The sequence below is a fragment of the Chiloscyllium plagiosum genome, chromosome 6 (genome assembly GCF_004010195.1).
Source record: "Chiloscyllium plagiosum isolate BGI_BamShark_2017 chromosome 6, ASM401019v2, whole genome shotgun sequence".
Taxonomy (NCBI): Eukaryota; Metazoa; Chordata; class Chondrichthyes; order Orectolobiformes; family Hemiscylliidae; genus Chiloscyllium; species Chiloscyllium plagiosum.
The window spans coordinates 107,569,384-107,592,143 of record NC_057715.1 but is presented as its reverse complement, the minus strand read 5'-3'; the positions used below and the strand labels follow the sequence as shown (position 1 = coordinate 107,592,143).

Genomic DNA, 22,760 nt, shown 5'->3' with positions numbered 1-22,760 from the left:
ATCTCATGTTTAAAATTAACAACTGATCTCACATCCACTGCCATTTGAGGCAGAGAGTTTCAAACATCTGTCACCCCTTTATGTGTATTTTCCTAATCAACCCATTCAGAGATGTTGTAATATGTGGAAGATGTGAGACTTGGGTTGCTTGGCTCAGACATTGGGATGGCACCGCTGTACAAGATCCCCATGCTGGCCCTTGAATCATGCAATCCCTACGGTGTGCAAGCAGGCCATTCGGCCCATCGAGTCCACACCAACCCATTGAAGAGCATCCCACCCTGATCTAGACCCAGTCCCCCAACTGTAACCTCGTATTTCCCATGGCCAACCCAGCTGACCCGCACATCTTTGGTCTGCGGGAAGAAACTGGAGAACCCCGAAGGGAACCTTCGCAGACATGGGGAGAACGTGCCCAAGGCTGGAATCTAACCCGGGTTCCTGGCAGATCATCAGGCAGTGCTAACTACTGAGCCACCACGCCACCTGAAGTCCCAGGCAGTCTCTCATCAACGAGGCTTGCATCTGCTGAGTTGCTGAGACTTTACCTGCTTCAAAAGCTTATGATTTCAAATAGAGCTGTTGGACTGTAACCTGGTATGGTGTGACTTCCAACTTTGTCCACCCCAGTCCTACTCGGTTACCGACACCTCCAGATCAGATGCAATCAATTTTCAGCTCAGCTTCCCGACAGTGTGGAAACGGGCCATTTGGCCCAGCAAGTCACACCGACCCTCCGAAGAGTAACCCACCCAAACCCATTTCACTCTAATGCATCTAGCACTGTGGGCAATTTAGCATGGCCAATTCACTTAACCTGCACATCTTTGGACTGCGGGAGGAAACTGGAGCCCCCAGAGGAAACCCACGCAGACACTGGGGCGAATGTGCAAACTCCACACAGTCACCCATTCGTGGTGCTGTGAGGCAGCAGTGCTAACCACTGAGCCACCGTGATTACTATACTCTCTCCGCCACTCCGGTGTCTCCTGAGTGGTTTGCCGCTGAGTTCTAGATTTTTTTTCTCGAATTCCCTGTCTTTTCCCTTTAATAGCCCAGCTCACTAGGTCTCCACACTTGCTGTGAAGCGAGACTCCTTCACACAGTGAATTTCTACCGGGCCATTTCAGGGATTTTATTGAATTGGGCGTCGCCTCTCTTGGGTTTAAAGGTAAGCAGCGATTGGAGTAAAGCCGAGCTTTCGGGTTGGAGGCTTGAGCTGTCAGTGATGTTGATAGCCTGGAGCTTGGTGAGTCACCGTGTGAGTCATGTTCTTGCAGAAATTAACCACACGCTCTCTGACTCGCCTTCCAAGAGTTATTTTTATATTTTAAAAAAGTCAGTTAATTTTGGCGGAAGTTATTGTGCTGTTTGATTCTCCTTTGTTTTCTTTCTTGTAAAATGTTGCTTGTGAAAAATTTCCTCTTTGGCTGCCTGACATTTGCTTTGGTCAGAACGTACGGTAAGAGCTTTTTAATCCTTCCCTCGGACATGCATTGTTGGTGGGTTTTTTTAAAGTCACTTGCAAGTATTTTCCAACTGACACGGTGCCGGAGCAAAAGTTTGGTTTTTATTTTTTTTAAAAATAACTTGCCCGGAACTCTTTAAAGTGTGAGATTAAGGGAAGCTGTCATAGGGCCGGATCTCAGCAAGAAGTGGAGGATTCCTGTCAGAATTGGACTGTATTTCATAGGAGTGCCTTTAAAAGACATGTCTGGAGCATTGTTCAGGACATCTCTTGGTTGATTGGGTCCTCGGTAAAAACAGGGTAAAAACAATGACTGCAGATGCTGGAAACCAGCTTCTGGATTAGTGGTACTGGAAGAGCGCTACCAGAACAGTCGCGACGGCCCGATCGGCCTCTTTTCTCTCTTGTTAGCCTGTGAGGTGCTCATTATCGATACTTCTTTTTGCTTGGGAGAATAATAGTTGTTATCAGTAGAAAAGGCACATAGAAAAGTACAGTGCTTAGTGGTTTAGCAAGTGACCACCCTGGAGAAAGTGAGGACTGGCAGATGCTGGAGATCAGAGCTGAAAATGTGTTGCTGGAAAAGCGCAGCAGGTTGGGCAGCATCCAAGGAGCAGGAGAATCGACGTTTCGGGCATGAGTCCTCCTTCCTGAAGAAGGGCTCATGCCCGAAACGTCGATTCTCCTGCTCCTCGGATGCTGCCCGACCTGTTGCGCTTTTCCAGCAACACATTTGCAGCAAGTGACTATTCACACAGAGATGTCTGGAAATGCTCGGCAGGTTTCAGATTAATGTGTCAGATTGAAACATGCAAAACTTGTGAGAAACGAAGCTCACTGCCAAATAATTTTAGTCCGAGTCAAATTCCGTAGCAGTTCTTGCAAGGCCGGGTGACCACATAGGCACACTTTTGAATAATATCATTTCACATTTATACAGTTTTCTATGAGCCTCCCTGTACCTCCCCTTTTACCTCATATGTGACAGTTGTATTGCTCTGTGCAGCTGCTAATCTAATCGTCTTACCACATCTGTCTGTGGCCTGTTGTTAGCGTGCAACCCCCCCCCCCCCATTGATAGCTGAGTCTTATTACTTTTGCTCATGCAACACTGGGTCTTATCACTTCTGCACACTGAGTCTTTATGACTTCTGAGTACCTGACTTCTGCAGAAGCAACACTTCAGACACATTTTCCACAAGCTCAAGGAGGTAACTGATTTTAAGCAGCCCCCTCCCAGCAGAAGGGACAGTGGGAGTAAGGAATACGAAGGCCACTCAGCTAGAAGGAAGTTAAATGACAAAAAGAAGATGAAAGAAGACTGTGATACATCCAGAAGCAAAAGATGGATGGCAAAAAAGGATATGGATGGGCATAGCAGAATCACGCACACTCTGGAAATGAGAAGGTAGGCAGCGTTAATGTGTTGCAATCTTTTGAACTTAATGTTCCCTTTGGGAGATAGTCACTGGTTTTAAAAGGGTGGAAGCAGTCCAGCATTGCAGGAAGCACACTGGGTTTGTGGGGTTGAAGGTGACCTCTTAATGTTGGGTGTAGCAAGGTGACAGATGAATTTGCTAGCCAGGATGAGAAGCTTAGGTGGGAACTTGCAGAATCAGAAGGAATCAGTGGAATGCAAGAGAATGGGTTTGGGGGTGAGAACACTGAGATAACTCCAAAAAGGCCGGTATCCTGTCACCAAGTGACCCTTCATTTACACTTGCACAGTACATGGCATTGACCCAGCTAGCTCAGAGTGAGCAGAACCCCTGACACTCCTGTTTATATATTTTTTAAAATTTTCCCCCATACTACTGCCTAACTGACACTTGTCTGCACAACATACTGATCAAACCGTCCTTGGCTAGCCTTCCTAGAGGGCAGTCATCAGCCTTCTGTTCTCCGCCCCCCCCGCGTACAAACCGACCTTCCCCAGGCCTACTTTCCTCCAGGCTAGTCATTGACCACTCAGCTCCCAGACACACTCCTGCTTATTTTTTTTTAGAATCCCTGACCCTCCTGTTTATTTTATGTTTTTTCTAGAGTGAGCAAAACCTCTGACACTTTTTTTTATATTAAACCCACCACACTACCGCCTAACTGCGGTAGTGCTTTTTTTTTCCCCAGCACCCATGTTGTTGCTGTGGTTCTGTTCACCGAGCTGGAAGTTTTTGTTGCAAACGTTTTGTCCCCTGTCTAGGTGACATCCTCAGTGCTTGGGAGCCTCCTGTGAAGCGCTTCTGTGGTGTTTCCTCCGGCATTTATAGTGGCCTGTCCCTGCCGCTTCCAGTTGTCAGTGTCAGCTGTCCGCTGTAGTGGCCGGTATATTGGGTCCAGGTCGATGTGTTTGTTGATGGAGTTTGTGGATGAGTGCCATGCTTCTAGGAATTCCCTGGCTGTTCTTTGTTTGGCTTGCCCTATAATGGTAGTGTTGTCCCAGTCAAATTCATGTTGCTTGTCGTCTGCGAAACTGACAACCGGAAGCGGCAGGGACAGGCCACTATAAATGCCGGAGGAAACACCACAGAAGCGCTTCACAGGAGGCTCCCAAGCCCTGAGGATGTCACCTAGACAGGGCATGAAACGTTTGCAACAAAACTTCCAGCTCGGCGAAGAGAACCACAGCAACGAGCACCCGAGCTACAAATCTTCTCACAAACTTTGAACCCATGTTGTGAATCTTTATTCAAATTCCACCATCATGAAGACAGGAAAAAACCTGGGTGGCCAGTGACAAACACTGCCCTTCACATCAAAGGGCAGTGCTGTGTGATCAAAACAGTGAAGGGGAGGGGAGGGACTAAATCAAAATAGAGTTGGAGCACTCCTGGTTATTTTTTTTTTTTTCTAGTAACAGCAGCAGTGGTGGTGGAGGTCCTGGGAGGGTCCCAAGGCAAGTCCCAGGCAGCAGTGAGGTAGGCCCCAAGCAGCAACAGCTGAGGCAAGTCTGGGCGGGGTCCCAGAGACCAGCAGTGGGAGTGCTGGTCTCTCCTTCTCCCTTTCTGTAGGGCAGCTGGTCTAGGGATAGTCACCTTCAAGGAGAGTCCTTGTACAAACACCCAAGTGGCCTGTGACCAGCAGTGCCTTTCCCATCAAAGGGCAGTGCTGTGTGAATCCCTATTTATTTTCTTTTTTTTTGACACAAAGTGCACCAATCTTTATTCAATTCTGAACTGTGTTTTTTTTTTTTTTTTTTTCTTTCTTTCTTTTAACCCCCACACTACCACCTAAGTGCGGTAGTGCTTATTTTTTTCCCAGCACCCATGGTGTGTGTGTGCAGGTGTGAGACACAGTGAAAGACACAAAGTGCACGAATCTTTATTCAAATTCCACCACCAGGAAGATAGGAAAACACCCGGGTGGCCAGTGACAAACACTGCCCTTCACATCAAAGGGCAGTGCTGTGTGATCAAAACAGTGAAGGGGAGGGGAGGGACTAAATCAAAATAGAGTTGGAGCACTCCTGGTTATATCTGTCAGCCAGGGCTCCCTGATTGGACCAGATTAACAGCCCCAGTCAGGGAATGCACCTTCTATTCGGTCCACCTTGTTCCAATCACTACAGATGCACGCAGCACTGTTTACGATAAGTTGATGTGAGTCAGCAGGGAGACGGTTTTTTTGTTAAATCATGGGATGTGCGTTACTCTGTCAAATCCAGTATTAGTTGCTCATCCTAGTGGGCGGCATGGTGGCTCAGTGGTTTGCTCTGCTGCCTCACAGCACCAGGGTCTCAGGTTTGATTCCAGCCTTGGGCGATTGTCTGTGTGGAGTTTGCACATTCTCCCTGTGTCTGCATGGGTTTCCTCCGGGTGCTCCGGTTTCCTCCCACAGTCCAAAGATGTGCAGGTCAGGTGAATTGGCCATGCTAAATTGCCCGTAGTGTTAGGTGCATTAGTCAGAGGGAAATGGGTCTGGGTGGGTTACTCTTCGGAGGGTCGGTGTGGACTGGTTGGGCTGAAGGACCTGTTTCCACACTGTAGTAATCTAATCAATTGGCCTTGATCTGTGTAGCTTGCTAGGCCATATTTGGGGGGGCCTAGTCAAGAGATAACCACAAAGGCCTCTGGAATCACACACAGGCTAGACCAGATCAAGATGGATGATTTCCTTACCAAGAGGTCATTAGTGAACAAGGTGGGGTTTTCAACAACCATCATGTGAGTCATGGCCCAGGCACACAAGGCTATGGGCCAAATGCTGGAATATAGGGTTAGAATAGTTTAAGCGGTTTAGTTTTCACTGTCGTAGTCTCGATGGCCATTTTCCACATACTAAACCTCTATGACTTACAATGGCTGAGATTAACTTTCAATTCTTTATTAATCAATTGAATTTGCTAACGAATGGGATTCAGTGTTTTAGTTGCCCTTTGGATTGGGGCCTGCATCCTCAGACTATTTACCCATGCTTCTGGATGACAAATCCAATGACACAACCACAATATTAAAAGCATCGATTACGGAATAGAAGGGGTGAAGAACAAAGCTGGAAAAGTGAGGTGAAAAACGGACTTCCAATTCTAATGTGCCATTTATCACCTCGGAAGACTGTAAAGGATAATAGTCAATAAAATTCTTTTGAAATATTGGAATATAGGCAAGTTACAGCCTATCACACAGTAGGCTCCCACCCGATCACAAATTCAATGATAGCCTCTGTAGGAGTGTTTGCTGAGATAACGTTGTCTACGGTCCTGTGACAGTATCCTGTTGTTCTTCCAAGAGTGTCAAAGGATGTTTTACATCCATCTGAAAAGTACTGACAGCCCTCAAGTTCAGGTCTTATTTAAATGACAGCACCTTTTAACAATGCAGCACTTACTCAGCGCTGCAGTCAACCATTCATTCCAGAATGGGGTTTGAATCCAAAACCATTTCACTCAGGAAGCAGAGTGTTCCGGCTAAATCAAGCTGATCTCAGTCTCTCACACAGTTTCAACAAGTGCCAATGTTTCAATAGTGAAGAAGGGGGACTCGTGGGCAACACCTGGGCTATATTGGATGTAACTATAAGCAGATCAAACCATAGGTGGTCAGAGCAGAAAGAGGCTATTTGGGCCACTGAGTTTGCAAAGAATCCTTATGTCCATTTTGCTGCATTCTCCACAAAACCTTTGACTTGCTTATTGACTACATTTCTTTATTCTGCCCTTGAACATACTTAGCGGCCCAATCTCAATAGCCCTCTGTGGTGAGAAATTCCACAGGTTGACTATGCTCTGACAGAAGAAGTTCCCCCTCATCTTCATATGTAACCCCTAATTCTGAGATTATGACCCCTGGTCCGAGACAGTCATCAGGGAGAAAGCCCTTTCCACATCCCACTGTCAAGCCCCATGATCATCTTTTATTTCAATAAAGTCGCCTTTAATGGCGACCGAAGCTGAGAAGCAGCTTTGTGACTGAGTGAGAAAGAGATGAACTGCAGAGAAGCCTATACCTTTTGTGTTAACCTATTTCTTCGGTCTAGTGTTAGACTGAATCTCTAAAGTGACCTGACTGTGCTGCAGATGCTGATGTATGTGGGGCAGCACCATGGCCCAGTGATTAGCACTGCTGCCTCACACCAGGGAACCGGGTTCGATTCCTGCCTCACGCGACTGTCTGTGTGAAGTTTGCACATTCTCCCCGTGTCTGCGTGGGTTTCCTCTGGATACATCAGTTTCCTCCCGCAATCCAAAGATGTGCAAGTCAGGTGAATTGGCCATGATAAATTGCCCATTCAAAGTTTGTGAGAAGATTTGTAGCTCGGGTGCTCGTTGTTGTGGTTCTGTTCGCCGAGCTGGGAATTTGTGTTGCAGACATTTCGTCCCCTGTCTAGGTGACATCCTCTGTGCTTGGGAACGTCCTGTGAAGCCCATAGCGTTAGGTGCATTAGTCAGGGGTAGATATGGGGAATGAGTCTGGGTGGGTTACTTTTCAGAGGGGCAGTGTGGACTTATTGGGCCGAAAGGCCTGTTTCCATACTGTAGGGAATCGAATCTAATCTTCTACGTGTTTTCAATGGGTTTCCATATTTCCAGCACTGTGATATTGTACTTGTTAATCTCATTTTGTTTCTCTTGGTGATGCTAGAAACCCTGCTCTCTATGGAGATTATTCTCTGTTTTTAGTACCTTTCCTCTGCTCTTTTTGTGAAATGTACAAATTTCCATTTCAATGCGAATTGTACTTGATCCAATGGTGATTTGATGCACTGATGTGGCATAGATTGTAAGAGCAGAGAGGTCATGTTGGAGCTGTACAGAACTTCAAATAGGCCACAGCTGAAGTACTGTGTGCAGTTCTGGTCAGCACACTATAGGAAGAATGTGATTACACTGGAGGGAGTGCGAAGGAGAAACATCAGAATGTTGCCTGGGGTGGAACATTTCAGCGATTGAAGAGAAGCTGGATAGGCTTGAGTTGTGTCCTTTGAAGCAGAGAAGGTTGAGGAGCACCATCAGAACAGATGTGATAGAGATGGAGGACCTAAGATAATAGAATAGGGATTTTTTCAGGAAGTAGTGTGGGAGGATGGTAATTGTGAAAGCTAGTGGATTTGTAGTGGATTTTGATGGCCAACCTGTCCCCAGAAATGGATGCAGAGATGTCGAGGAAAGAAGGATTAAAAAAAACCCAAAAGAACTTTGGATGCTAGAAACTACAAAACAGAAATTGCTGCCACACATGCTAAATCTCTCCACAGACGCTGGAGAAAAACTAGAGTTAACAATAAGGGCTGACAAAGATGATGCTGATGTTGTCTGGTGGACTGACCTCGACAAGCGATGGACCAGATGATGGTGAGAACAGGGTAGAAATTGGAAGTGAAATAGAGAAACCTTTCCAATGCTGGACAAGAGAGGGAAGCAGCACTGGTGATATCATTGATTATCTTGGAGAAAGAGTTTTGGGTGGGGGCTGAAATAGGACTGAAACAAGGAATGTTTCCCGTAACCACAAAGAGACAGGCATAACAGGGGCTCATGTGGGTACCCATGGCCACACCTTTGACTTGAAGAAAGCGAAAGGAATTAAGAGAAGTTGTTTAGGGTTAGGACGAGCTAGGCCAGGCAAAATGGTGGGGATGATTCAGGCCTTTTTCCAGGAAGAAATGTAGAGCCCTGAGACCATCTTGGTGGGGGATGGGTGTGTAAAGGGACTGCATGTCCAGGATAAAGAGGAGGCGGCTGCAGCCTGCAAACTGATAGAAAGTGTCAGAGGAATTGTGGATGTAGGTAGAAAGGGAAGTTGTGATAGGAAGAGAAGAGCTTTGTTGGGCAGAAGCAGGCAGACACAAATGGTTGGCCTGGACAGACCTGTTTTTGGATTTTGGAAAGGCGGAGGTAGAAGTGAGCTGTGCGGAGTTGGGTAAGACTGAGTTTTGGAGGCTGTGAGGAGCGGGGGGGGAGATCACCAGATGAAATGAGGCTGTTGTGGACAGTAACCTGGTGTTCCATGGTGGGGTCAAGCTCCGGGAGAGATTGGTGGACGTATTGAGAGCTGGCACTCAGCCTCTGCAATGTAAAGGTAAAAACAATGACTGCAGATGCTGGAAACCAAGGCCAGTACGCCAAACACCCTTGTCTGCCCCTCATGTTAACTCTGCTTTCTCACCACAGGTTCTGGAAAAACCCAGCAGATGCAGCAGCAATTTCTGTTTTCTTCGTCATTTCCAGAATCTGCAATTCTTTTGTTTGTCTAGATTAATAGTCTTTTTTCCAGCTGGGATGCTGTTTCCCTAGTTTACCCTATATTGCTCATTATGATAAATGTTAGTTTGCTTTATTCATTCAGGGGATGTGGGAGTTGCCGGCAAGGCCATTACATATTGCCCAGAGGGCAGTTAAGAGTCAACCATATTGCTGTAGGCCAGACCAGATAAAGGTGGCAGTTTCCTTCCCTAAAGGACATTACTGAACAAGATGGGCTTTTCCCAACAATGGATTCTTGGTCACCATTAGACTCTTAACTCCAGATTTTTTTTTAATATTGAATTTATATTCCACTATCTGCCATGGTGGGATTTGAATCTGGGCCCCTAGAACATTACCTGACTCTCTGGATTAGTAGTTCACTGATAATAGCATGAGGCTGTCATCTCCCCTGTTATGTCAGCTGATTGTTGGTGACACAGTGCAAGTTTGGGGCTTGGAATCTGATCCCAGTGCCAAAGTCCTGGCCAAAGCCTTGCCCTGGTTACAGCTAATAATTTCCATGATGCTGTGAGCAATAGGAAGGCACCAAGTCCATTATTATATCACACTGCAGATAGAGGCTATTCAGCTGCCTCTTTTGGTGCTGGCTCTCTGATTGAGCATCTTAAATTGTGCCATTTCTCATGCCTTTTCCACATAACCTTCCACATTATTTCTATTAAAATAACAATCCAGTGCCGTCTTGTTTGCCTATGACAGTCTCTACCACACTTTCAGGCAGTGTATTCCAGATAAGAGCTGCTCACTGTGCAAGAAGGTTTCTTCTTCCATCTCATTTGCTACTTCTGCAAATCATTTTAAATCTTGGGTCCCCTCATTCTTGATCAATTGAAGGTGATGACTTTTCATTTAAACCTCTATTCAAATACTTTTCATATATCTGTGTAGCAGAAATTATTTTGTTTTTATGTTGGTCATCCTTTTTCAGTTAAATTGTTGCTGAATTTAAGCACTGTTGGTTTTGCTGCCCCTGTTGGAAATGGCAGAAATGTTCAGCCGAAACCTGAAACCACAGAGGAAATGCATGCAGACGTTGAGTTGGAGTCAGATTTCTTTTCCATTCTACTTTCTGCCTATGACTCATCTTTACTGTTCCCCACCCATCATGCTTTCAATTTTTCACCTCTTTTTGTGCGGCTGCAGGCACTCCATGCAATTCGGTCGCATTGCTGTAATACTGTATTCCACTGTTCCATTATGTGTACCCTGTGCACTTTACTTGATTAATAAATGTGGACTTGCAAGTGTGACAAAAGAATCATGGTCAGTGGCCTTTATATTTTTTAGTCAACCTTATACAAATTGACACTAACAGTTAACAGTTTAAAAAAACCCCAAAACTATAAAGAAACAGGGTCTCAAAAACAACGCCTCCAGTCTCCCTATGGCCAACAGGAAAAGCAGTACATAGAACCAACAGAACAAACCGTGTGACAGTGGCTTTTTATAATGGAGGAAAGATTGGTGAAGCAGCTGAAGATGGTTGGCCCCAGGACACTACCCCGAGGAACTGGAGACGTGGGTTCAAGTCCCACCTTCTCTAGATGTGTATAATAATATTTCTGAACAGGTTGATTGGAAAAATAGGTAAGTTTTAAAAAACCCTGAGGAATAGGGCACTTGTGGTGTGCTGGTAATGTCTCTACCTCTGGGCAAGAAAAGGCCTGATTTCAAATTCTACCTGCTCCAGAGGTGTGTCATAGCATTGCTGAACAGGTTCATCGAGAAAATATCTACCCTGAGGGGCTCCAGCTGAGATATGCTGGATGAGTGCCCAACAACCACCACCATCTTTCTTTGTGCTCTACAAGGCCCTGCGTTCAAGCTCACCCTTCCTTGGTCAACGCAGGAGCATTCCCTCCCGAACAGCGTTGTGACTGTACCTACACCAAACGGCCTGCACTGGACACAAGTGAGGTTTAAAAAAAACGGCACATGTCTGTTTTTTACAGTCTGCAAAATTCTTCGAACAGGCCATTCTCCAAGGAAACAAACGTGATGATAGGGCAAACAGAGAAAGCAGAATACTTTGGGTAATGACAATGTGAATCATTTCATCATTGTTGGATATGTAAATCTGTGGCTAGTGTTCCAAGCTCCTTTGTTTATTCACTCCTTTGTCTGTCCAACTGTTCTTCTCTCCCATTGGGTTTATTCTCCACCTGTCATTTACTACTTTCGGGCCAAAACGTTGACTTTCCTGCTGCTCGGATGCTGTCTGAACTGCTGTGCGTTTCCAGCGTCACATCTATTGACTCAGACTTCTAGCATCTGCAGTTCTTACGGTCTCCAACTCCAGAGTACTTGTTGGACATTCGGTTTAAGAACTGGGGTAATTTTGCCTCTGCAAAGAAGAAGGGCTTATGCCCGAAACGTCAATTCTCCTGTTCCTTGGATGCTGCCTGACCTGCTGCGCTTTTCCAGCAACACATTTTCAGCTCTGCAAGAACTCACAACGCTGTAATCACTGGCACCAGTGTGGGGGATGGGGGAGGGTCACAGCAGCGTCCTCAGTCCCTTAGGGTCCAGCAAGTCCATTCCCTTTCCACATGATGACCAAAAACCATGGGTTGAGAAGGTATGCTCACTCTGACATGACCATGGAGGTGTGCATGAAAGCAATGGTGGCCTTTGTTGGGCTAGCAGCTATTGTTCCCACATCTAAAATGTTTGGGAAGGTGGACTACGTCCTTAGAACCGAACAGGCAGTGCACCTGGCACTCGAGAAGGAGCTCCTCATGGACAGGACATACCTACTGGTTGATCATTTGGAGGATTGAAATATTGAATGTCCTATCCTATAGGCCAGTGAAGGCCTCCTCCCCTATCTGCTCCAGCTGGGGGAGGTGAGGTCGAGAATTGCACTTATTTTACTCCACCTTAGGGAGAATGGCTCATCTGGTGCCAGGTTTTCATTAGCCTGGCTCAGGAGAGGGAGCATGCGGGGGCCCCCAGTCCTGTCGGAGAGGTTAATTGATTTATTGTTGTCGCATGTACAGGAATACAGTGAAAAGTGCTGTTTTGTGTGCTCGATAGGCAGATTATACCATACAAAGTGCATCCGTTTAGTGAAACAGAGTGCAGACTAAAGTGTTACAGCCGCAGAGAAGGTGCAGACAGAGAGATCAGCATTTAAATTTGAGAAGTCTGTTCAAAAGTCTGATTACAGCAGTGGAGGAAGCTGTTCTTGAATCTATTTAGATGTGTTTTCAAATTTTTATATCTCTGCCTGATGCAAGAGAGTGGAAGAGTGTATAACTGGGCTGGGAGGAGTCTTTGATTGAGTTGGCTGCTTTTCCAAGGCAACAGGAGCTACACATGAAGTCATTGCATGGATGGCTGGCTTGTGTGATGGACTGGTCTGTGTTCATGGGTGAGCACCATGGTGGGGTAGAGTGGTTTATTTCCCCCTGAAACTTCACCTAATTTAGTCCCCTCTCTCTCCTTTTACTCTCCCTATCTTTGGTAGCTGTTACACCGTCGAAGAGTGTGGTGCTGGAAAAGCACAGCTGGTCAGGCAGCATCCGAGGAACAGGAGAGTCGACATTTCGAGCATAAGCCCTTCATCAGGAATGAGGGGGGTGGCCCAAGGGGGCAGAGAGAAATAGGAGAGGGTGGATGGACTGGGGAAGGGTAGCTGGGAATATGATAAGTAGATGAAGGTGGGGGTCTCATTTCCAGCATCTGCAGTCCTCACTTTCTCCTTGTTGTTACACTATCCCTATTGAGCAATGCTTGTGAAGTATTCATTTAATTTGTCAAGTGGGTGATTTGTTGCTGGTTTATTTTAAAGAATAAGGTTCCAACATTTCCAGGCAGTGGGCTGACGAGGAGACAGAGGCATAGTTCCTGACTCCTGCCTTAGTCCCACATTTATGCTTGGATGCCCTTCGAGAGGGCACATGCCAACACGCTCAAAATTTTGAGAGAGAAGTGGGCACCACGGGGACCTCCCACAATATTTTGGTTATCCCCTCCCTTGGTTTTCCCCACTGATGTTTGTTTTGTGTTGTTTCTGCGCTGCTTCTGGTGAGGTTAATCAATTGTTCTTTTGTTCAGTTGGTATAGAGTGAGTGATTTGGTGGTGGATTTTAAAATAAAAAGTTGGCTTCTTATTAGATAATTATTGCCCACAAACTCCCTTCCCTTAGACACAATAAGTTCTTGGATGTAGGTTTGCTCGCTACATGATGTTTCATCACCCTACTCGGTAACATCTTCAGTGGGCCTCCCGGTGAAGCACTACTGATGATTCCTGGTTACTATTTATATGTTTGGGTTTGTTTGGGTTGGTGATGTCATTTCCAGTGGTGATGCCGTTTCCTGTTTTTTTTTCTCAGGGAGGTGGTCGATGTCTAACTTGATGTGCTTGTTGGTAAGAGTTCTGGTTGGAATGCCATGCTTTTAGGAATTCTCATGCGTGTCTCTCTCTGGCTTGTCCTAGGATCGATGTATTGTCCCAGTTGAAATGGTGTCCTTCCTCATCTGTATGTAAGGATACTAGCGATACTAGGGACAACACATCCATCCGAGGACAAGCCAAACAGAGACACGCACGAGAATTCCTAGAAGCATGACATTTCAACCGGAATTCTATCAACAAACAAATCAAGTTAGACCCCATCTACCACCCCCTGAGAAAAAGAACAGGAAATGACATAATCAACCCAAAGAAACCTAGACAATTAAATAGAAAGCAGGAATTATCAGCAGTGCTTCGCCCAGAGGCCCACCGAAAATGTTAGTAGGGTGACAAAACAGCTGAAAATGAACCTTCCAGCTCAGTGAGCAAATCTACATCCAGAAACTCGACCTGAGCTACAAATTTTCTCAAAACAATAAGTTGTAGGAGCAGAATGAGACTATTTAGCCCAAACCACGTGTCAACCTGAGTTGGATGTGTAATTGAGTTATTTAAAATAGGGAGTGAGTTAGGGGAAGAAGTGTCTCTGTTTTTAAAATCTTAAAATTCAATCATAGATGTTTAAAGGCAGAGTTTTGTCAGAATCCAGAAACCATGGTTCGATAAGCCTATAGGTGCATAACCAAACTCAAAAATTTCAAAAAGAAAGTGGAGAGTAAGGATACAAGGGGCTAGTGTGAGAGAGTGTAATAAATGTGATTTAACTTTCTCGACTTTTGATGCGTGTATAGAATGAGTGAATAGGAGGAAGTGGTGGAGGTTGGTATGATTACAACATTCAAAAGACATCTGGATGTGTCTATGAATAGGAAGGATTTGAAGGGATATGGGCCAAATGCTGGCTAATGGGGCTAGATAAATTTAGGATATCTGATTGGCGTGGACAAGTTGGACAAAAGGGTCTGTTTCCATGCTGTATGTCGCTGACTCTAACTAGATAGCAAATTCCACTCACCATAGAAGAAACTCAAAATTGCCTACTCCTGATCTAACATGATAGCTATGATCTGTGGTGGTGAACGTGACCAATGTGGGTTCTTTGCAGAGGAGAGTTGGTTTGTACAATAATGGCCTGCAGAAAAAGGAAGTCAGATCAGAAGTAATGACTGTTGCCTTCACTTTACCACAGTCACGCACACTGCTTACTATCACACATTGACACTTAACTGGCATTATTACAGGTAATACTAAGCATTGCATCCCCAGCCAATATAAAGAATGGGATACTAGGTTACATCTTGCAGTTGTTCATCAATCTTCCAACAAGTATCATGAAATGTTACCAAATCATGCCCAGATTGTTTGACTCAAGTTTATTGGCTTCCATGAACGGAGTTATAAAATTGCTTCATAGTTTTCTTTCTACCGCTCAGTATGGTGTATTCAGGTACATGCATGGCGCTTGATATTGTTGGCTCGATGAAGGAGTTTGGGGATGATCCAAATATGAGTCACATAGCTGATAGTCTGCAGCTGCATCCATCACTGTGCAAAGGTGTCCATAGGCTTAGATGGCTAAAAGAGTTACAAGTTGAACTCAGTCCAGAGGAGTATGTTATTGTGATTTGGGAAGAACAAACAAGGCAAGGGAATGTATAATAACTAGAAGGACCCTGAGCAGTGTTGAGGTACACAGAGAGTTTGGAGTGCATGCATCAGCTGAGGCAGGTGAAGTGAATCAAATTGGTTAATGATTGGCATTTGTGATGCTGGGAACCTCTGGAGGAAGCTGAGACAGATCATCTGGTTGGCACCTCTGGCTGAAATTTGTTCCAAATGCGTACCTTTGCCCTTACATTCTGGGTTTTCCCCATGGTTGAGGATGGGGACATATGTGAAGCCCCCTCTGGAAGAACAAGACCCACTCTCATGCTCTCTCAGGGCACCTAGGCGTGGGCACTAAATATTGGACTTGACGATGATGGTCACGCACTGAGAATTGGTAGAAAACACACATGTGGTGGCTGCTTATAGTCAGTTGTTAAAAAACAAACTGTCACTGTCTCTGTGATTTGTCCTTCCAAAATATTTAAATTTTTAAAATTGTTCAATGCATGGGATGGGGAAAATGACATCACATTAAGATAATCGTGCTTTTCACTCTGATCTTGCGATATAAATAGCTAGGCATATGACAAGTCACGGAGCTTCCAGTATGACAAAGGGAAAGCCTTCACAGCCTTCAGTATATTACCAGAATGTTGTAAAGGCCCTTAGCCTTTGCAATATCCAGTGCTTCCAACTGTTTCTTGAAGTTGGAGTGTTTCACGTGGAGTGAATCAAATTGGTTGAAGGCTGGAATCTGTCTTGCTGGGGACCATTAGCTTTTAATTTCCTTTTTATATTAGCTGCTGGTCCTTTTCCATTAATCCCTCAGTGTTACTTATATTTGCTTTTACATCTTCCGAATTTTCTGTATTTAGCCTTCCTCTCAACTTTACTATTTAAGAAGGAAATCAGGATGGCAAAAAGGGGATATGTGAGAGCTTTGGCAAATAGGGTTAAGGAGACTTTACAAATACATTAAGGATGAAGGGTAACTAGGCAGAGAATAAGGCCCCTCAAAGATCAGCAAGGTGGCCTTTATGTGGAGCCGCAGGAGATGGGGGAGATACTAAATGAGTATTTGCATCAGTATTTACTGTGGAAAAGGACATGGAAGATATAGAGTGTAGGGACATAGATGGTGACATCTTGAAAAATGTCCATATTACAGAGGAAGAATTACTGGATGGCTTGAAACACATAAAGGCGGATAAATCCCCAGGACCTGATCAGATGAACCCCAGAACTCTATGGGAAGCTAGGGAAGTAATTGCTGGGCGTCTTACTGAGATATTTGTATCATCAATAGTCACAGGTGAGGTGCCGGAGACTGGAGGTTGGCAAACGTGGCACCACTATTTAAGAAAGGTGGTAAGGACAAGCCAGGGAACTGTAGACCAGTGAGCCTGACATTGGTGGTGGGCAAGTTGTTGGAAAGAATCCTGAGGGACAGGATTTAATGTATTTGGAAAGTCAAGGACTGATTCGGGATAGTCAACATGGCTTTGTGCATGGGAAATCATCTTTCATGAACTTGATTGAGTTTTTTGAAGAAGTAACAAAGAGGATTGATGAGGGCAGAGCAATAGACGTGATCTATATGGACTTCAGTAAGGCATTCGACAAGGTTCCCCATGGGAGACTGATTGGCAAGGTTGGATCTCATGGAATACAGAAGAACTAGCCATTTTGATACAGAACTGGCTCAAAGGTAGAAGACAGAAGATGGTGGTGGAGGGTTGTTTTTCAGACTGGAGTGCCAGAAGGATTGGTGCTGGGTCCACTACTTTTCATCATTCATATAAATGATTTGGATGTGAGCAAAAGAGGTACAGTTAGTAAATGTGCAGATGACACCATTGGAGGTGTAGTGGACAGTAATGAAGGTTACCTCAGATTACAACAGGATATTGATCAGATGGGCGAATGGGCTAAGGAGTGGCAGATGGACCAAAGTTTAGATAAATGTGAGGTGTTGCATTGTGGCAAAGCAAATCACGGCAGGACATATACACTTAATGGTAAGGTCCTTGGGAGTGTTACTGAACAAAGAGACCTTGGAGGGCAGGTTCATAGCTCCTTGAAAGTGAAGTTGCAGGTAGATAGGATAGTGAAGAAGACGTTTGGTATGCTTTCCTTTATTAGTCAGAGTATTGAGTACAGGAGTTGAGAGGTCATGTTGCGGCTGTACAGGACATTGGTTAGGCCACTGTTGGAATGTTGTGTGCAATTCTGTTCTCCTTCCTACTGGAATGATGTTGTAAAACTTGAAAGAGTTCAGAAAAGCTTTACAAGGGTGTTGCCAGGGTTGGAGGATTTGAGCTATAGGGAGAGACTGAACAGGCTGGGACTGTTTTCCCTGGAGCGTCGGAGGCTGAAGGGTGACCGTATAGAGGTTTATAAAATCATGAGGGGCATGGATAGGGTAAATAGACCAGGTCTTTTCCCTTGGGTGGGGGGGATCCAGAATTACATGACATAGGTTTAAGGTGAGAGGGGAAAGATATAAAAGAGATCTAAAGGGCAACCTTTCCACACAGATAGTGGTGCGCCTATGAAATGAGCTGCCAGAGGAAGTGGTGAAGGCTGGTACAATTGCAACATTTAAAAGGCATCTGGATGGGTATATGAATGGGAAGGGATTGGAGGGACATGGGCTGGGTGCTGGCAGGTGGGACCTGATTAGGTTGGGTTATCTGTTGGCATGGACAAGTTGGACCAAAGAGTCTGTTGCGTCATTGTACAATCTGATACCGGTTGCACACACTTTCAATTGTTCTTTAATGTGATTCCCATCGTCTTTATCATATGGGGAGCTCTGGATTTGTTGCCCTTTTGTGACAATATATCTTACTCTGCCCAACTATCTCTTCCTCAAAGATACCCTATTGTTCAGCTCCTGTTTTTTTCCCGACCAGCCTTTGACCCCAGTCTATCAGGATGAATCTATTTTGCTCTATTGACGTCAGCTCTCTGCCAATCAACTCTCCTTGGATTGACCAATGTCATTTTCTCCAATTATCCTCAACCTTATAATAAATGATCACTAACACCTAAATGTTCCACCATGCCACATGATCTACTTGGCCCACTCCATTCCTCGGAACCAGTTCTAGCAGTGCCTCCTTTCTTGGACTGGATACATACTGCTGGAAGAACACATTCTAAAAACACTTGCCCCACACTGTTTCTTAAACATCCATCCAGTTGATATCCTGGTAATTAGAGCCCCTCATTATAACTATTCTATCCTCTGGGCATTCGGGGCCAACAACGGGCAAGAAAGCTCCTCCAGTGATATGAGTCAGCATCTGTGGTAGCAAGAACAGGGCTCTCCCCAGTGATCAATGTGAAATTCACAGGCCCAGACCTCACTCCAGGCCGTGGCTAGGCCTTGGGTGTCTGCATTTATGATCTCAAACACCTTTATGGAGATGAGACTTAGACTTTTAAGGTCTGGACATTTTTCTTTTATTTCTGCTGTTGTTTCTTTTTAAATTCTGGTTTAGTAACAAAGATGGCACTGGTGAATGGCATGTTTTTACATTTTACGTTGTACTTATCATAGAATCACTACAGTGTGGAAACAGGCCATTTGGCCCATCAATCCATGTCGACCCTCTGAAGAGTAACCCACCCAGTCCCATTCCCCTACCCTATTACCCAGCATTTACCCCCGACTAATGCACCTAACCTACACATCCCTTAACACTATGGGCAATTTAGCATGATTCTAGATTAGAGTGGTGCTGGAAAAACACAGCAGTTCAGGCAGCATCCGAGGAGCAGGAAAATCAACGTTTCAGGCAAAAGCCAATTCACCTAACCTGCACATAGAGTCATAGAGATGTACAGCATAGAAACAGACCCTTCGGTCAAACCTGTCGATGCCGACTAGATATCCCAACCCAATCTAGTCCCACCTGCCAGCACCTGGCTCATATCCCTCCAAACCCTTCCTATTCATATACCCATCCAAATGCCTTTTAAATGTTGCAATTGTATCAGCCTCCGCCACTTCCTCTGGCAGCTCATTCCATTCACGTACCACTCTCTGTGTGGAAAAAGTTGCCCCGTAGGTCTCTTTTATATCTTTCCCCTCTCATCCTAATCCTATGCCCCCTAGTTCTGGACTCCCTGACCACAGGGAAAAGACTTTGTCTATTTATCCTATCCATGCTCCTCATAATTTTGTAAACCTCTATAAGGTCACCCCTCTGGACTTGTGGGAGGAAACCAGGGTATCTGGAGGAAACCCGCGCAGACACGGGTAGAATGGACAAACTCCATGCAGACAGTCGCTCAAGGCTGGAATTAAACCAGGGTCCCTGGTGCTGTGAGGCAGCAGTGCTAACCACTGAGACACAGTGTCACCCCTGTACCAGTACTTCAGTGCACATGACAATAAAATCTAAATCTAATTCCAATTCCAATATTTATACTTGTCTGTAATTTCCTTGCCAATTATTTCCTCTACATTCTTCCCATTAGTTGGAATTCTACAGGTTACACTGACCAATGCACCCTCTTATTCCTCAGCTCTAGCCAAATTGATTCTGTCCTTGACCTTACACTTGTAATACAAATGAAAAACTGGACATTGGTAGGAAGTAGAAGTTCTTCACTCTCATTCACGAATCAGATCCTAGTCCAGTAACTACAATATTTTTCTTCCCCTGTGTTAGTTTAGGAATCAAAGAAAAACTACTGCAATTGAAACACAGTCCCTAACATCAGCCGCTCAATAACCAATCACCTCTCAATGTCTTTATGATTATCTTTCTTGGTATAAGGAGAAAGGGAAGCAATTTATTTTACCTTGTGTTTTCTTGCTCTCTCTCGCACTCGTTCTCCCCTTCCCTCCCTCACTCTGGTGACTGTCTCTGAGTTTTCATTTGTCCTGCTCCAAGATATTGTATGTAAAAAGTTGAAGTTAAATTTTTGTTTAAAATCAAGTGCTTGACTGAAATCCTGTGAATCCTTTGGGAATATTTTACTTCATTAACTTACTACAACTTGCGTTTCTATAGTGCCTCTAAAATGACGATACATTTTCTCTTTCAGAGGGAGATGACGGGTTTGATCTGAGTGACGCTTTGAAAGATGATCCAGCTAAACCCTGGGGTAGGTAACGATGACTATGGTGATCGTTTTAGGGTTCAGCTTGAATTTGGTAGCTCCACCAATATTTGACCGGCAAGGAAGGCAAGATCCTGGGGTCAGGAGAAAGTGATGCTGGAGATCAGAGTCGAGAGTGTGATGCTGGAAAAGCTCAGCAGCTCAGGCAGCATCTAAGGAGCAGGAGAATTGATATTTCGGTTGAGGGCCCTTCATCAGGAATTTCTAGGATGTTTCTTGCCTGAAACGTCGATTCTCCTGCTCCTCGGATGCTGCCTGACCTGCGTGCTTTTCCAGCACCACACTTAAGGTCCTGAGGTCAATCAAGGAACAATGGCATATAATGTATCAACCAAACATTTGTATAATGCAGGCCTGGCCTAGGCAGCCACACTCAGGTCAGGCCAGCCGATGTTTGAGGAGGTCATTCAGCTCAATTTCCTGCCCCTCTTTTTGTGGTTATGTTTGTATCTATATCCTAGGGAGAGAGAGAGAGCAGGCAGTGTCTGTCTGTACTGTTGTGGTTCTGTTCGCCGAGCTGGAGGTTTTTGTTGCAAACGTTTCGTCCCCTGGCTAGGCGACATCATCAGTGCTTGGGAGCCTCCTGCGAAGCGCTTCTTTGATGTTTCCTCCGGTGTTTATAGTGGTCTGTCCCTGCCGCTTCCGGTTGTCAGTTTCAGCTGTCCGCTGTAGTGGTTGGTATATTGGGTCCAGGTCGATGTGTTTGTTGATGGAGTTTGTGGATGAATGCCATGCCTCTAGGAATTCCCTGGCTGTTCTTTGTTTGGCTTGCCCTATAATGGTAGTGTTGTCCCAGTCAAATTCATGTTGCTTGTTGTCTGCGAAACTGACAACCGGAAGCGGCAGGGACAGGCCACTATAAATGCCGGAGGAAACACCATAGAAGCGCTTCACAGGAGGCTCCCAAGCCCTGAGGATGTCACCTAGACAAGGCACGAAACGTTTGCAACAAAAACTTCCAGCTCAGCGAAGAGAACCACAGCAACGAGCACCCGAGCTACAAATCTTCTCACAAACTTTGAACCCATGTTGTGTGTCAATAAAACTCCCGATTAAAATGTACAAAACACATCAACATTCAAGTTTTAGCTGTCCGCTGTAGTGGTTGGTATATTGGGTCCAGGTCGATGTGTTTGTTGATGGAGTTTGTGGATAAATGCCATGCCTCTAGGAATTCCATGGCTGTTCTCTGTCTGGCTTGCCCTATGATAGTAGTGTTGTCCCAGTCGAATTCATGTTGCTTGTTGTCTGCGTGTGTGGCTACTAAGGATAGCTGGTCGTGTCGTTTCGTGGCTAGTTGATGTTCATGTATGCGGATTGTTAGCTGTCTTCCTGTTTGTCCTATATAGTGTTTTGTGCAGTCCTTGTATGGTATTTTGTACACTACGTTAGTTTTGCTCATGTTGGGTATCGGGTCCTTCGTTCTGGTGAGTTGTTGTCTGAGCGTGGCTGTTGGTTTGTGTGCTGTTATGAGTCCTAGGGGTCGCAGTAGTCTCGCTGTCAGTTCCGAGATGCTCCTGATGTATGGTAGTGTGGCTAGTCCTTTTGGTTGTGGTATGTCCTCGTTCCATGGTCTTTCTCTTAGGCATCTGTTGATGAAGTTGCGCGGGTATCCGTTTTTGGCGATTACCTTGTATAGGTGTTCTTCTTCTTCTTTTTGCAGTTCTGGTGTACTGCAGTGTGTTGTGGCCCTTTTGAATAGTGTCCTGATGCAGCTTCGTTTGTGTGTGTTGGGGTGGTTACTTTCATACACACACAGACCAAGTCCTAAACTATGAAAGGCTTTCTGTGAGCTACAGACACTGCAAGAGTTGGAGTCCCCCTGTATCCCAAACTCTGAAAATGCAATTAATTTTAAATTTAAGTTTTCTTTCATTTGGCAGCCCTCTCAAATGGGACTATTTGACAATCAGTTATTTAGTTTAATAAAAACAAAATGCTGGAGAATCTCAGCAGATCTGACAGCATCTGTGGAGAGAGAAACAGGGTTGATGTTTTGAATCTGATAAGAATTTTCTTTGGTCAGTCAGTTTATTTGTTTAGTTAGGAGGGTAAATCAAGAGAGTAATGAGAATCCTGGAAACAAAATACTGCAGATGTTAGAAATCTGAAATAAAAACAAAGAATGCTGGAGAAACTCAGCAGGTCTGGCAACATCTGTGGAGAGAGAAAAACAGAGTTTTGAGTCCGGTATGATAGTTTTTTGGAGTTCTCAATGCTTCTAAGTGCCTGGAATTTTGCCTTTATTGGTTAAATATTCATCAAGCATCAATTTTCTATAAACTGAAAGCATTCTGACAGCTGGTTGGGAAGTTAATATTAGATTTGGATACTGGAGTAGTGGTGCTGGAAGAGCACAGCAGTTCAGGCAGCATCCGAGGAGCAGTAAAATCGACGTTTCGGGCAAAAGCCCTTATCAGGACTAAAGGCAGAGAGCCTGAAGCATGGAGAGATAAGCTAGAGGAGGGTGGGGGTGGGGAGAA

General features: G+C 45.0%; 1 protein-coding gene across 2 annotated transcripts in view; it reads left to right on the top strand.

Moving 5' to 3' along the window:
• Nucleotides 1-1,228: 1,228 nt before the first annotated feature.
• Nucleotides 1,229-22,760, top strand: part of LOC122550922 (CD99 antigen-like protein 2) — a 47,200-nt gene continuing 25,668 nt past the window's right edge. The window contains exons 1-2 of one of the 2 annotated variants that reach the window (XM_043692387.1): nucleotides 1,229-1,462; nucleotides 20,203-20,262. In XM_043692387.1, coding sequence (XP_043548322.1) covers nucleotides 1,402-1,462; nucleotides 20,203-20,262 — 121 coding nt within the window. In that variant the 5' untranslated portion in view covers nucleotides 1,229-1,401. The remainder of the gene's footprint in view (nucleotides 1,463-20,202; nucleotides 20,263-22,760) is intronic. The other variant, XM_043692386.1, reaches the window with a different exon arrangement.